Source organism: Mus caroli, chromosome 5 (assembly GCF_900094665.2).
Source record: "Mus caroli chromosome 5, CAROLI_EIJ_v1.1, whole genome shotgun sequence".
NCBI lineage: Eukaryota > Metazoa > Chordata > Mammalia > Rodentia > Muridae > Mus > Mus caroli.
In genome coordinates, this window is record NC_034574.1 from 136112907 (window position 1) to 136128320 (window position 15414).

Here is a 15414-nt window from a genome sequence, read left to right on the forward strand (position 1 = left end):
CTCACTTTGTAGACCAGGCTAGCCTCGAACTCAGAAATCCGCCTGCCTCTGCCTCCCGAGTGCTGGGATTAAAGGCGTGCGCCACCACGCCCGGCGCAGCATGTCTTTTTTTTGTTTAATTGTGTGTGTGTGTGTGTGTGTGTGTGTGTGTGTGTGTGTGTGTGAGAGAGAGAGAGAGAGAGAGAGAGAGGCCAGAAGAGGCGTCAGATACCCTGGAGCTGGAGTTACCAGCAGTTGTGAACGGTCGGATGAGGGTTTTGGGAATGGCACTCAGGTCCTCTACAAGAGCAGCAAGCATTGCTGAGCCATCGCTCTAGCCCTGATTTACAGAATTCCTTCCTTCCTCTCTTTCTATTTTTTATTTTTTGAGACAAGGTCTTACTGTGTGGACCAGGCTGGCCTGGACCTCACAGGGACCTCTGCCTCCTGAGTTCTGGGATTAAAGAGGTGCATCACATCCAGCTTCTATCTAGTGCTTCCTGTCTGCACCCTCCTCTTGCTCCTGTCTTCCTCTTGGACCTCCTGGGCCCTATCTCTTTGGAGGTCCTCAGGATGAATCTCAGAGGCAGGCTGGTTGCCTGGGTTCTCCTGCTCTGACCATCTCACGATCGATCGCTTGCAGCTTGGGGAGGACTCTGACTATGACAAGCTGAGTGACATGGTGAAATACCTCGACCTGGAGCTCCACTTCGGCACCCAGAAACCTCCGAGTGAGTGGCCCGGCCATGCTGCCTGCTGCCTCATAGCTTCCGGTTCCCAGAGCATAGACACTGTGTCTCCAAACTTTCAAGCCCTTGCTGCATACATGCATGAATCCATTGATGGTCCTGTAAACTAGATTCCAGAATCACTTCCACTTCTTAATGAGGAAGCCCAGAAAGGCTAGGTAGTTTGCACCAAGTCACAAAGCTATGGTAGCATGAGCATCCTTTTCAGTCTCCCTCTCCGCCTCATCCTTTCTAGGTATCTCCTTGTAGTGATCGAGTGTGACTCCAAGAAGTCAGTAGTTCCTTCCTGTATGCAGCACAAACTCAGGAAGTGGGTGGTTTACATTTTTCAGCCTGAGGAGTGCAGGGAAGAGGGCCTGCGAGGAGACAGTAGTGTGGGGTCAGACAAGCCATGTACTAAATGCCTTAGGCTGGACCTGCGGGTCCACAACCGAAAGGCTTAAGAATGAGGGGGGAATTTGGATGCCTGGAGCTGATGTAGTTGAGTTGATGCATCCCCGGAAAAGTTCCTTGACCACTGGTTGTGGCCACACCTCTCCTTTGGCCCTGCCACAGCAGCCCTAGCATTCCCCGCATTCCCCATTAAACAGTACTGTTTTCTCTTCCAGAGCCAGTGCCCGGCCCGGAGCCCTTCAGGAAGAAGGAAGTGGTGGAAATCTTGTCCCACAAGAAGGCCTACAATACCTGTGAGAAGCCTTAGGGGCCCCGCCTTCAGGGCCAAAAAAAAGCTGAGACTGGCAAAGGGGAGATCAAAATTAAGATATGGGGACTGGGACCGGCCACCCTGCTAAAAGAAGGCCAGGGCAGCAGGATCCCCAATCTGTACTCAGGTGTACTCCTAGGCACCTTCTATTGGCACCATAATGCGTTTCTTGGTCCTGGTCCTGGCCTTACCTCCAATCATATTGTGGACTTTGTCCCTCCTTAGTTTCTCGCCCCGCCCACAATTCTCAGGTATCTGTTTGGGGGGGATCCCGCCCCTCTTCTGTCAATCTCCAAGACCCCTATTCCCTGGCTACTCTTATGCAAAGCCCTTCTCCGCCAGGTACTTCTCTCAGGCCCCTCCTCGCTATGTTCTTCCCAGTACCCTCGCCGAATCAAGTACCTACTCTTCCCTGAGGCCTCGCCCCTAATTCGGCCCCGCCCCTCCAGGGCCCCGCCCCGTCTCACCCTAGTGCCCCACCCGCAGCCATTCTCCTAGCGCACCTGAAGCTGACCCCTGGCGAGCTGCGGCAAGTGCTCATGAGCATGGAACCCCGGCGCCTGGAGCCTGCTCATCTGGCGCAGCTGCTGCTCTTCGCTCCTGACGCCGACGAGGAACAGCGATATCAGGCTTTCCGCGAGGCTCCGGGTCGACTCAGTGAGCCGGACCAGTTCGTCCTGCAGGTGCTAAGACCAGCCTCCAGCCCCCACACCACGACTAGGGCTCCTTAGCATGGGCTCCCTCTGCAGTCAGAAGTTGGCTTCTGTCCCAGGTCCCTTGAAGACTGCCCCTGGCTTCTTAGTCCTAGTTTAACTCCTTTGAGTTCTCACTTTAGGTCAAGGCAGACGCGATGAGATTGTTCCCAGGGTCAGGTTAATTTTTCCTAAGGGGTACCTTGCTCATCTGTCAGAGGACTCACTCCCCAGGCTGGGCAGAAGGTCCTGGCTGGGGATGGATGAATCCGGCTGGGGATGCATGACTTTCCTTCAGATGCTGTCGGTTCCCGAATACAAGACCCGCCTGCGCAGTCTACACTTCCAGGCTACCTTGCAGGAGAAGACAGAGGAGATAAGAGGCAGCCTCGAGTGTCTGCGTCAGGCATCTCTGGAGCTCAAAAACAGCCGGAAACTCGCCAAGATCCTGGAGGTCAAGCCTTTCCCCATCCCTGTTTGTTTAATCTGATCTTTTTGTCTCCTGGGGCTCCCAGCCCAAAACCTACACACGGGGAGGGGACGGAGTGAGTATCTGGATAGGACCATCCTACTTTTCTCCCCATAGTTTGTGTTGGCCATGGGTAACTATCTCAACGATGGACAGCCCAAGACCAACAAGACCACTGGCTTCAAGATCAACTTCCTGACAGAGGTGAGGGCCAGGCAGGCACCCATCTACTCTAGCTGCCAGACTTGGAGGCAGAGTCACGTGTGGCAGCTGAGCCAAGTGTGGCGGCATACACCTGTAATCTCGTCACTTAGAAGGTCGAGGCAAGAGGATCAGGAGTTCTAGTCTAACACGGGCTAAATAAGACCATGGCTCACACACACAACCAAAAAATGTTCTAACAGGAGAAGAAAACATGTCACAAAGTTCTTCCCCTGGGTTGGGGAGGAACTGGCCCAGATGTGACTTACCAAAGGGTAGAAGTATACAAGGTTGCTTCTCTGACCCAGTTCCAGAATCTAGAAAAGTAGAATGGGAGAGAATCTGGAAAGAGTATCACAGGCTGAGAATTCTGGGAGTACAGTAAAACCTGGTGTCATGTGACCAGGAATCTGGTGGGCGTCTTTGGAAAACTTATGGTTTGGGCATCCCTTGCAGCTAAACTCCACCAAGACAGTGGACGGGAAGTCCACCTTTCTGCACATCCTTGCCAAATCGCTAAGCCAGCACTTCCCTGAGCTCCTGGGCTTTGCCCAGGACCTGCCCACTGTGCCCCTGGCTGCCAAAGGTAGGCTGGGTACCTGGGCGAGGGAGGCAGATGCATGCTCCTCCGAGCTGGGGATGCAGCCCCCATAATCCTTTGCTTCTTTCCTTACATGCAGTGAACCAGAGAGCCCTGACTGGTGACCTGGCTGACCTCCATGACACCGTCAGTGAGATTCAGGTGGCCTGCCAGAGCATGGCCCCCTCCAGTGAGGACAGGTTTGCTGTGGTCATGGCTGTATCCTCTAATCAGCCTGTTCCAGCACAAGCCTGGACTCTGGGTAAAGGTGACTCTGGCTCTAGTGGTCAGTGTAGATCCTTGCAGACCCTCCAGGCAGAAGCATGTCGGGGCCGTTGTGAGAGCTTCCGTCCTGGTATTTAGACTCCAGGTGCTTATGCAAAGCTGAGGACTGAGGGTGGGCTTCTCTGCTGTGTGTGTGATATGGGGGATTGAACTACACAGGCACACGGGCATAGGCATGCGCTCTACTGCTGAGCCATGCTGCCAGCCCAGCACTGGAGGATTCTAGGGTAGTAGCCAAGCCTTGTCCTCAGCCCCTGTGGGATCCTAGGCAAAGAGCTCCACCACTGAGCTATACACTAGCTTCTCACTAGGTAACTCTAGGCAGGCACTGAACTATACTCCCAGGCCCTCACTGGGGATTCAGGGCTCAGGCTTTATCACTGAGCTACATTTGTGTGTGTGTGTATATATATAAAATCTGCTGGAAATTGAATTCAGGGCAATGAACGTGCTAGGCAAGAACTCTGCCACTGAGGTATATACCACGTTCCTCCCCTCTCTAGGTTGACCAGGCTGGCCTCAAAAACTCACTCTGTAGCCCAGGAAGGCCTTGAAATGACAGTTCTCTGGCCTCATCCTCCCAAGTGTCTGGAATGACAGGTCTCTGCCAACAGGCCCACCCATAATTCTCAAAGTCACTGACATGTTGTCAAGTATCTGTCCTTAAAAATGGTAAAGCCCAGATTTAAGTCACAAGACACAGGAGAAGCCTGGCCAGTCAGGCCCTGTAAGCTGAAAGCAAGGTGAGAGAGGCCTTGGAATCTAGAGCCTTCTGCATGTTAAATAGTTGCTCTTCACTGAACTGTATACCTTGTATCAGGGCAACCAAGCTTCCCCCAGGAGTTACTTACAGTGTGTCAGATACTGTTTTAAATCCTGGTCCATAGAGGGGACAAGCTCACCCTTGGAGGTCAGAAACAGTGGACATTTGAACCATTTTAGTTAATAATAAGAAGAGGGTAATTAAGAAAAAAGAAAGAGCTAAGCAGTGGTGGGTGCACAACTTTAATCCCAGGCCTGGGAGGCAGATGCGGAGGCGGAGGCAGAGGCAGTCACAGCTCTGAGTTTGAGGCCAGCCTGGTCTACAGAGTGAGTTCCAGGATAGTCAGGGCTACATAGAGAAGCCCTGTCTCAGGAAAAAAAAAAAAAGAAAGAAAGAAACGAAACAAAAAGAGGGAAAGAGGAAGGAAGGAAAAGAGAAAAAGCCTGCTGTGGTGTTGCACACACATACTCAGAGGTAGAGGCAGGAAGATCAGGAGTTCAAAGTCACGCTCAGCTTTTTAGCTAGTTCCAAGCCAGCCTGGGTCACAAGAAATCCTGTGTCAAACAAACACATAAACTAAAGGGTGAGACGGCCAAGGTCAGTCCAAGTGAACTGGGGTTCAGACCTGGATCCCAGCACGCAGGATGCTGAGGCAAAAGGATCCAGAGTTAAAGGCCAGCCTGGGCTACGTAACAAGGGTCAAGAAACTACGGAGCAGAATCCAAAGAGGATAGGATAGCATCTCCTTGTGGAGAGAGCGAGGGACGACTTTAATTATGCATGGAGTTAAGGACTGGCGGCCTGGAACTGTGACAGGGGCGAGGATGGGGCTAGAGAGATGTGGGATTGGGGGGTAGGGAGGTGGGGTGGGGGCGGGGAGGCGTTGGTGTGGGTGAGGGTTATAGCATAGTTCTCGGTCTGCCGAAAGATCCCTTCAGAGCAGGAGTGGAGTAGCGAGGGCTATCTGGGGTCACAGTCCAGCCAGCGAGGGTAAAGCACCGACTGGGGGCTGTTTCCTTGACCAAGGCCTTGTAGTCCTTTCTGGAAACAGCGCAGCCAGCCCTGCGAGCGTTGGATGGTCTGCAGCGAGAGGCCATGGAGGAGCTAGGGAAGGCGCTGGCCTTCTTCGGAGAGGACTCCAAGGCCACTACCTCAGAGGCCTTCTTTGGCATCTTTTCAGAATTCATGAGCAAATTTGAGGTGAGCCAGGGTGGAGGCTGGAGAGGCTCCTGAAGGGAGGTGGGGCTCGGAAAGGATGCCAGTGAGTGGCACATCTCCTGTCTCTGGTGGGATGCAGCCATCACCCTCGGCACCAGCCATCCGGGTACAAGGAAGGGGCTGGAAGGGTGCCAGCGATGCTGGGCCCACTGACCACCCCTCCCCATCTCCAGAGAGCTCTCAGCGACCTGCAGGCAGGGGATGGCCCACGCAGCTCAGGGATGGTGTCACCCCTGGCCTGGTGACAGCTGCCACCAAGCATCTTCTGCAGTCTGAGCACGGAGACCAATGCTGGAGGCTGCACCCTGGAGGAACACAGGGTCCAGGGTACTTGACCACGCCCCTTGGCTTGGGTGCGGTGGCGCTGCAGCCACGTGTCTCCGGCTACCTCAGCTGCCAAGTTCTGCTTGGCCCTCTTTTGCCCATACACCTTGGTCTCCCAAGAAGGTCTCCCTGGCTTCCGGTGGCCACCCACCCTTCCGCCTCGATGCCCACAACGGTGAATAAAATGCTGCTGTGTGTCAGGGAATGTCCCACCTGAGGGCAGACTGCAGAGTGGATGCTGGCTTGCTGCAGTTGTCTGTGGCTCGGTGGAAGCATGGGACAGGAGAGAGGACAGACTTCCATACCCAGAGGGACTGGAGGAGGAAGAGATGTTATCACACAATGGAATCTAGGTTTAATTTTCTTTTATGGTTTTATTTTATTTTGGAGTGACAGGGTCTCATATCACTCAGGCTGTCCTCCAGCTCACTATGTCAAGGGTAGCCTCGGACTTCTGATCTTCCTGTCTCTACCTCCCAAATGTTAAGATTATAGGCATGGCCACCGTGCTCCATGTGCTCCTCTTCCTCCTCCTCTTCCCCCCTCCCCTTTCTTGTTTCAGTTCACTATGTAGCCCAGGCTAGCCTCCAGCTCACCATTATACTTCTGCCTAGGCCTCCCCAGTGCTGGCATTATGGTAGTAAGAGAATGAACCAAGGGCCTTAAGCATGCTAGGTAAGCAGTCTGCCACCGAGCCACACCGCCAGCCTCCTGTATGCTTTCTGAGACACATCTTAGTTGTTCAGGGTGACCTCGAACTTACTCTGTAGCCCAGGTAGGCCTTGAACTTTTAAGTCTTCTTCTACCTTAGCCTCCACAATAGCTGCACCTCTCAGCTCAGCCAAAGTTGAGAGACTTGGGTTTTTGATTTGTGTGGAGGTGGCATAGAGATGGGTGTGCAGAGAGCACGTGGAGGCCAGAGGACAACTTACAGAGCTGGCTCTCTCCTTCCACCACGTGGGTTCTCAGGTCATCAGGCTTGGCAGCAAGCATCCTCACCCACTGAGCCATCATGGCAGCCCCGACAATTGAGGCTTTAATCACACCAGCTCAGGATGTTGGGAGCAGAAATGTGAATCCTGAAGGTTGGGGAAAGGACGTGGAAAGGGCTGGATGGGGGCAGTGACACGAGTTTGGTGGCCTGCTGCAGAGCTCCTCTCTTGGATAGTGATGACATTCCCTGGAACAGGTTGTGTGAACAGGGCAGGTTCCAGGCAGGTGACATGATCTGGAACGTACGGGGTCCCCAAGGCTGCATTGTGTAAGTCTGGGAGAGAGATGTGAGTTCTCTGGAGCCTGCATGGCTGGGAGGGTGAACAGAATCCCCAGCACTTGCGCTCACTGCTCGGAGCTCCAGATTCCTGCAATAAGATGCAATAGATGCACACACACACATGTACGTGCACACACATGCACACCCTCCCACAGACATATATACACACACACACACACACACAGGCATGCACACACATGCACACACCTTTTCATTTCTTTTTGGCTCTCTCTCTCGAGTTCTCTCTCTCTCTCTCTCTCTCTCTCTCTCTCTCTCTCTCTCTCTCTCTCTCTCTCTCTCTCTCTCTCTCTGGTGATTTATATCTCTCTCTCTCTCTCTCTCTCTCTCTCTCTCTCTCTCTCTCTCTCTCTCTCGCATGTATGCAAAAGTGTGTGCTGTGGTGTGGGAATCAGAGGACAATGTTTGGTCTTGGATACCAGGTGCCTTTCCCTGAGGAGTCAGCCATCTTGCTGGCTGTTTTAAAATGTTTAAATTAAATCTATTCTATATTGCTGGTCTTCAAACCCCCAGCCCTGGTTGCCTGTGAGTGCTCAACCACTATGCTACACCTTCAGCCCTTATTCTCATCGTGAGGCAGTGTCTCCCACAGCTTAGGCTGGCCTTGAACTCGGAATCCTCTTGCCTTTACCCCCCAATCCCTGGGATCATAGCCATACATCACAAAGACCATTTTGACTTTCATTCTAATTTATATCATTATTTTATAGTCTCTGTAGCTCATGCTAGCCTCAAACTAGTGGCAGTCCTCCTGCCTCAGCCTCTTGCAGCACAAACTACCAATTTCAGCTCTTCATTTGACTTTTTCCCAGGGATAGTATGAATGGGCTTTCATTTTGTTTCTTCGATTTTCTTTTTCTTTTTGAAACTTGGATTTAAAAAAAAATTAGTTATATGTGTCCGTCCATGGGTGGGTTTGTCCACATGAGTTTGGTGTCTTTGGAGGCCAGAAGAGCGAATCACATACCCTGGAATGGGCGTGGCAGGTGGGTGTAAGCTAAGTGCTCCTAACCACTGAGCCATCTCTCAGTACCCTCAGCTTTTTTTCCTCCCACAAAAATTAAATAGCCATTGCTGTTGATGGACAGGGCTGGGAACCCCCAGTTCCTTCTCTTTTCTTTTTCTCTCTTTTAGATTGAGTCTTACGTAAACCAGGACACTCTCAGACTCTGTGTAGATGACCTTGAACTGATCCTCCTGCCTCCACCTCCTCTGTGCTGGGATTACAGGCATGCACCACCACAACCAATTTACACAGCGCTGGGGATGGGACCCAGGGCTTCATACATTCTAGGCAAGCGCTCTACCCACTGAGCACATCCCCAGCCCACATGTGGTTTTTCAGAGTCTTCCACAGTCCTGGTCTTTGAGCAGGTGCTCTTCCCTTAGTACCTTCCTTATGTCCATCCATCCCAGAAAAGCATTCAAACCAAGATGTACGTGTCAAGAAGGAACGTGCCTAGTCAGCTCCTGCTACTCCGCAGCAGCCCAACTTGTACACAGTACCTGGTACGTGTGTCCCAGGAAAAGAGTGTCATACAACTCCTGTTAGGGGGCGTTAAAGAGGGGCTCGGTGATTCAGAACACTGGCTACTCCTCCAGAGGCCCACAGTTCAATTCCCAGCACTCATATGGAGGCTCACAACTGTTTGTTATCTCCAGTTTCAGACAATCTGGCGCCCTCTTCTGGCCTCCACAGACACTGCACACATGTGATGCATAGACATATAGGTAAAACAACCAGACACATGTAAAATTTTTGTTTGTTTGTTTGTTTTGTTTTGTTTTTTCGAGACAGGGTTTCTCTGTGTATCCTTGGCTGTCCTGGAACTCACTCTGTAGACCAGGCTGGCCTCGAACTCAGAAATCCACCTGCCTCTGCCTCCCGAGTGCTGGGATTAAAAACATGCGCCACCACTGCCTGGCGTAAAATAATTTTTTAAAAAGAAACAATCCCTATTGGGGGGGGGCAGGGGAAATGGTTCGGCTTAGAGCACTTGTTTTTGGGTAGAACTGGGTTTTCAATCTCACCACCAACTGCAACTCGCTAACTGCAGGTTAGTTTTTTATTTTGTTTGTTTGGGGTGGGGGAAGTACGGGCAGTCTTTTGATGCCATTTTCTGACCTCCACAGGCACCAAGCATGCACATACATTCATGCAGGTAAAACATTCATACACATAAGATTAAATAAATAAACCTGAATTTAAAAAGATTTGACCTATGTTGCAGGCCTGGAGAGCTGGCTCAGTGGGTAAAGGTGTTTGCCAGTAAACTTGACCATTTGAGTTCCATCTCCAGTATGCACATGGGGCAGAAAGAAAGAACAAACTGTCCTCTGACATCTCCACATGTATGCACAGGCATATATGCACAAGTAAGTAAAGTATAATGCATTTTTAAAAATCTTTGCAAGCCGGACATGGTGTCACACGCCTTTAATCCCAGCACTCGGGAGGCAGAGGCAGATGGATTTCTGAGTTCGAGGCCAGCCTGGTCTACAGAGTGAGTTCCAGGACAGCCATAGCTATACAGAGAAACCCTGTCTCGAAAAACCAACCAACCAACCAAACAAACAAAATGAAAAACAAACAAACAAAACAAAAAAACCTCTGGAGCTGGGATTAGAAATTACAGTTTATGCCAGGAATGGTGGTTCAGGCCTTTAATGTCAGCACTCAGGAGGCAGAGGCAGGGGGAGCTCTGTGTGTGAAGCCAGCCTGGTCCAGGACAGTCAGGGTTACACAGAGAAACTGTGTCTCAAAAGGAGGAGGAGGAGAAAGAAAGGAAGTCACAGTTTATTCCGAAGGCAGAGGCAGGGGGACAGAAATTTCAAGGCCTACCTAAGTAACTTACTGAGACTCTATCTTTAAACTAAAAGCTAAACAGGAGGAGAGAGAAGCTAGAGACGGAAAGCAAAGTGCTTAACTAGAATGATGGGGCCCTAATGTCCACTCACAAGAACTAAAAAAAAAAAAAATTTTTTTTAAATAAAATAAAATCTCTGTGAGATCCACAGAATACAGTCTCCACCAGGCAAGATCTCCCCGGCCAGCATTCATCTGACGTTAGAGGCACGTGCCCCTTGCCCAAAGTCAAGCACTAGATGGCAGTATGACATGCCAAGCACTCGCAAGGATTCCTTAACATGCCCTGTATCTGTTAGCAATTTGCTATAGCAGTGCTGTGTAACAAACTGAACTGTTAACCTTGTTTTCCCCGACATTTCTGAGGATTGAGCCCAAGGAGTTGGACATGTTAGGCAGGTGCTCTGCTGCTGAGCTATGATGCCCTGCCTTCCAGCCCCTTGCTAGGGGATTCTATTTGGGAAAAAGATGCTTTTCTTTCTTTCTTTCTTTGGTAGCATCTGCTCTGGGGGCACATGGAGGGCCAAGGGAAGCTTGAGGAGATCAGTTCCCTCTTTCACCATGGGTGTTCTGGGAGCGGAACTGGCACTGTGGGTTCTTGGCAAGCACTCTGTTGCTAGGCCAAGCCCCAGCCCCTTGTTGGTGGATTCTAGACAAGTGCTCCACACTGACCTGTATCCCTAGTCTCTTTTAAAGTTGGAGACAGAGTCCTGCTCAGTTACCCAGGCTGGCCTTGAATTCATTCATTCTAGCCCATACAGGCCTAGAGCCTGGGATCCTCCTGCCTCAGCCCCCCCCCCCCCCCAGCAGTTGGGATGAAAGACTTTAACTCTGCAGTCGATGTGAGCAGGTAAGTGGCTTGGTGGATTTTACAGGGTTCTTCCCCACACTCGGAGTTTTGATAGGGAAAGCAGTGACAGCCTCAGATGGTGGCTCATCCTGTGGTCAAATGCTGGAATCATTTTCACAAGTGAGGTGAGAGCCCAAGGAAACAAATAAGCAAGAGAGCACAGAAAGTCAGGGCTGGGGGTATAGCTCAGTGGGTAGAGTGCTTGCCTAGCATGCTTGAAGCCCTGGGTTCAATTCCTTGCACTGCATAGATGGGGTGTGGTGGTGCACGCCTGTAATCCCAGCACGGAGGAGGTGGAGGCAGGAGGATCAGGTCAAGGTCACTGGGGTCAGACTGAGCTACACGACATCTTATTTCAATCAATCAATCAATCAATCAGTCAGTCAGTCAGTCAATCATTACACATGAGTTTCTGGAGGTTGATGCAGGCTTTGATCTCTTTGATCATCTTGCTTATTTTGCTTTATATTGTGAAACCGAGTAGCCCAGCCAGGCAGGCAGAGCTGCAACACCCACACTGCATGGAACTCGAGCTTAAGGATGTGGTGCAGGCAGCAGTGTTAAAGTCATTCTTGGCTACATAATGAGTTTGAGGCTAGCCTAGGCTACATATGAGACCCTATCTCAACACAACAAAGCTGGTGATGTGACTCAGTGGGTAAAGGCACTTGCTGCTAAGCCTGAGGATCTGAGTGTGATCCCTGGGCCCCATGTGGTACGCGTGGTAGAAGGAAGAGAACTGAGTCCTGAAACTTGCCCTCTGACCTTTACACAAACACCACAGCACACCAGTGCACACATGCACACATACACACCCGTGCGTGCACACACACAAACAAATACGCTAATGAATTACTGAAAGATGTTTTTAGAAACAATGACAAAATTCTATATGGTCCTCATCCTGCCTGGATCCAGCATTGGTCCAGAATGTCACCGGGTGACTTCCGGGTGGCATCAGAATGTCACCGGGTGACTTCCGGGTGGCATGTCTCTCTTATCTGTTCACCGGTGAGTTGTCTCTCTTGCAGCAGACAGCAGTGAGCTGTGCCTGCCTAGCAACTGCTCACTCTTCTGTTTGAAAAAGCCCCCTGTATTCTTATTATCCCTCCCCTACTCCCAGGCCATAGAACTGAGTGGGCACAGAAGTCTCACATCTGGCTGGGTGGCTCAGAGACAGACCGCTCATGACTCAAGTCTAGACAGTTTGCTGTGAGAAGTTTCCTTTTTTTTCTGGCTGCGGTGTATGAACAAAGCAGGGAGAACCTGCGGGGAGTGTCTCAGTGTCCTGCCAAAAGATAAGAGAAACTTGCTATGTGTATCTCTTTGTCCCTGGATACAACCAGGCCTGAAGAACACATCTGGGTTTAACAGATTCAAAGGCACCACATTCCCCTTCTACTATAAAAATGCCAATGCCTTGACCTAGGCTGGCTCTGGACAGACGCTCGGGGTTTCTAACATGCTCTCTGCATAAATGTATCTGCCAATACTTTTGACAGGTGCCACATACAATGTTGGGCAGAGACACCTCGTGCGTCAGTATCTCTGAGTTTTCATTCCCCATGTCTTCTGAAGGTTCTGCCCCAGAACCAGTGTGAGATGCTGTGTGTGAGACAGTATGTGTCCCCTCCCCATTCTTCCCCCAAATGATGAAGGGTGGCCGCAGCCACGTGAGCTCCAGGAATTAACCTACTCCTCACCAATAACAGTGACATCGTTTAGCCCCGTTCGGCTTTTCCCCATAGTGACACCAGGTGACATTTACTAAGTAGCGCGCCTCATGTGTTTACAGATTTCATTTTGCTTCCTTTTCACAACCCTCTGGGGTGGATTTTGTGATCTCCTTTTTACAAATAAAAGTCTGAAACTCACGGAAATTGATGGAACTTTCTGGATCCAAAACATGTATCTGTGGGAATCCAAAGCCTGTCCTCTCAAATGGAAATTTCTTTATCTTCAAGATATTAGCTTATGCATTTATTTTCATATTTATTTAACCTATTAATACTAATGATATAATAATTATTATATTAATTTATTATATATTCATTGACAGAAGCTGCCCCAGCTTACTTCCTTTTTAAAAAATGTATATATTTTATGTATATGAGTACACTCTATCTGTCTTAAGACACACCAGAAGAGGGCAGCAGATCCCATTACAGATGGTTGTGAGCCACCATGTGGGTGCTGGGAATTGAACTCAGTACCTCTGGAAGAGCAGCCAGTGCTCTTATCGGCTGAGCCATCTCTCCAGCCCCCAGCTTACTTTCTCTCACTATGATAAAGATCGGGATCAAAAGGCACTTGCGAAGAAAAGGGGTTATCAGGCGTACACATCTCGATCACTGTCTGTCACTGAAGGAGGTCAGGCCAGGAACACAGGGAAGGCCGGAACTGATGCAGAAAGCACAGAGGAAGTCTCCTTACTGGCCGGTTCCCTCTGGTTTGCTCAGCTCAACTTTTCTTGTGCAAGTTGCTAACTTGAGAAACGCTTCTGCTCTGCCTTTCATGGCATCGTTAAGAGCCATGTCTCTAAATACACTGACAACCCAGTGAGTAGTGCTGGAGGTTGGGGGTCTCAACATCTGCATTTGAGGGGAACACAAGCCCATCGCAGTGCCTTTATTAACAAGAATTGGGAGAGTCTTCCCCGTGGGACCCGCTCTCTTCTAAGGCGCCAATGAAAACCACAATGTGCCTGCACCCGAGCTCCCCTGGGGAACCGGCGGGCTCACTGAGCTTACCTACCGTGCACAGCTGAGGGGCCACTGGCAGCAGTATGGGGGGCCCCAAAGCAGCCACACTGGAAAATCTTCCCCCAGCATGAATGATGCCTTCCATGAGATGCCTTCCTTCCCAGCCTGCATTCTAGCCCCTCCTGAAAGGCCCTCCCAAGGCCACTGTGCCATTATGAAAAACTGAACAGGATCACCTGGGAGGAGTGGCGGGACACTGGTGAGGGTTTATGGCCCTCCCTTCATCCTCTCTTGTGAGGGGATGCCAACAGTTAGCAAGGGCCACTCCTTACCATGTGAGGGGTGCCAACAGTTAGCAAGGGCCACTCTTTACCAGCAGGCATAGCTCACCTCCCAAAGGGACAGGCCTTGCCTGGCTGAGGGGAGGGTGGCTACCAAGGAGATGATGAAGAATCCTAGTCTCAAGCAAGCCTCCAAAGTCTCTAGATGAGCCAATACTTCATAAAGACCAGGTTCTATCAGGCAGGGTCCCTACGCACACGCATGTGCGTGTGTGCACATACACACAGCACACTACACACACACACATATATACACACACGCACACACACACAGCACATCACACACATACATATACACACATACAGCAATACACACATGCATACACACACATACATATACTCTTCTACAAAATTTTATGCACCTGATCCATCTCCCCGACTCCCCCTCCATGTTTTAAAGGTCATTTACATTTATTTATTTGTGTGTGTGTGCGGGAGCACCCAGGTATCACATGTATGGCTGTCAGAGGGCAACACATGGGAATAGGCTCTCTCCTTGAGGGTCCAGAAACTTGAACTCAGGTCAACACATTGTGTGTGTGTGTGTGTGTGTGTGTGTGTGTGAAAGACAACCTGCAAGAGTCAGTTTCCTCCCCTCTTCATGTGTAGGTCTTTGGGATTGAACTCAGGCTTGGTGGCCAAGCACCTTTACCTGCTGAACCACTTTGCTGCCTGCAAGCCAACTCTTCACTTGTACCATGTGCCTGCCTTCCCAGGCTCCAGGGCTCGTGGTCCATCCCTGACTGTAGACCATCATCTCCTGGCTTGTTCTGCCACGGCGCTCTGTTGTCTCTAAGAACAGTTTTAGATCCTAGTGGCTTGATGCCCTCTCCCCTCCCTCAGAGCCAGACTTTCCTGAGGTGATGTCTCCACCTGTTACCTGTGTCCTCCACTCACCGGGCCAAGGCACAGGCTGGCTTCTCTGCCACCAGTTCCCCAGGTCTACCAGTTTCTCACATAGGAAGCCACGAGAACCTGTTCTCCTTATCTACCTCGACCTTTACACCGGGCAGCTGTTCACCCTCCTTTGGTAAACCTGCACATGCCCAAGGTTGGGCTACCAGGTGTCTACCCAGTGCGGACCTCGTCATCGGTTTTCTTCCTGCTTGTCGCAGCTGTTTCCGGCCTCTCAGTACAGCAGGCGCTCAGTAATTGCCTAGGCAACCAAACCAAAGTAGCAGGAAAGCAAGGGCTACCAAGTTGCTCAAGGAAACAACCAGGGGCCAGCAATGCAGCTCCACTGGCAGAATATTAATCAGGATTCCCAAAGCCCTGGCCTCCATGCCCAGACCACATAAGCCCCATGTGGGGGAGCATGCCTAGGATCCCAACAGTCAAGCCATACTAAGTTTGATGCCAGCCTGGGTGACATAACAATCTGTCTCAATTTTTTTTTTTTTT

At 50.7% G+C, this 15414-nt stretch overlaps 1 protein-coding gene across 3 annotated transcripts in view; it reads left to right on the forward strand.

Moving 5' to 3' along the window:
• Grid2ip (Grid2 interacting protein) overlaps window positions 1-6314 on the forward strand; it is a 35350-nt gene extending 29036 nt beyond the window's left edge. The window contains exons 14-22 of one of the 3 annotated variants that reach the window (XM_021163288.2): window positions 623-710; window positions 1337-1414; window positions 1918-2114; window positions 2422-2577; window positions 2710-2796; window positions 3250-3379; window positions 3474-3592; window positions 5457-5621; window positions 5813-6188. In XM_021163288.2, the coding sequence (XP_021018947.1) occupies window positions 623-710; window positions 1337-1414; window positions 1918-2114; window positions 2422-2577; window positions 2710-2796; window positions 3250-3379; window positions 3474-3592; window positions 5457-5621; window positions 5813-5884 (1092 nt within the window). In that variant the 3' untranslated portion in view covers window positions 5885-6188. Of the gene's footprint in view, window positions 1-622; window positions 711-1336; window positions 1415-1917; window positions 2115-2421; window positions 2578-2709; window positions 2797-3249; window positions 3380-3473; window positions 3593-5456; window positions 5622-5812 lie in introns of all 3 variants that reach the window. The other 2 variants (XM_021163290.1, XM_021163289.2) reach the window with 2 other exon arrangements.
• The last annotated feature ends 9100 nt before the right edge of the window (window positions 6315-15414 follow it).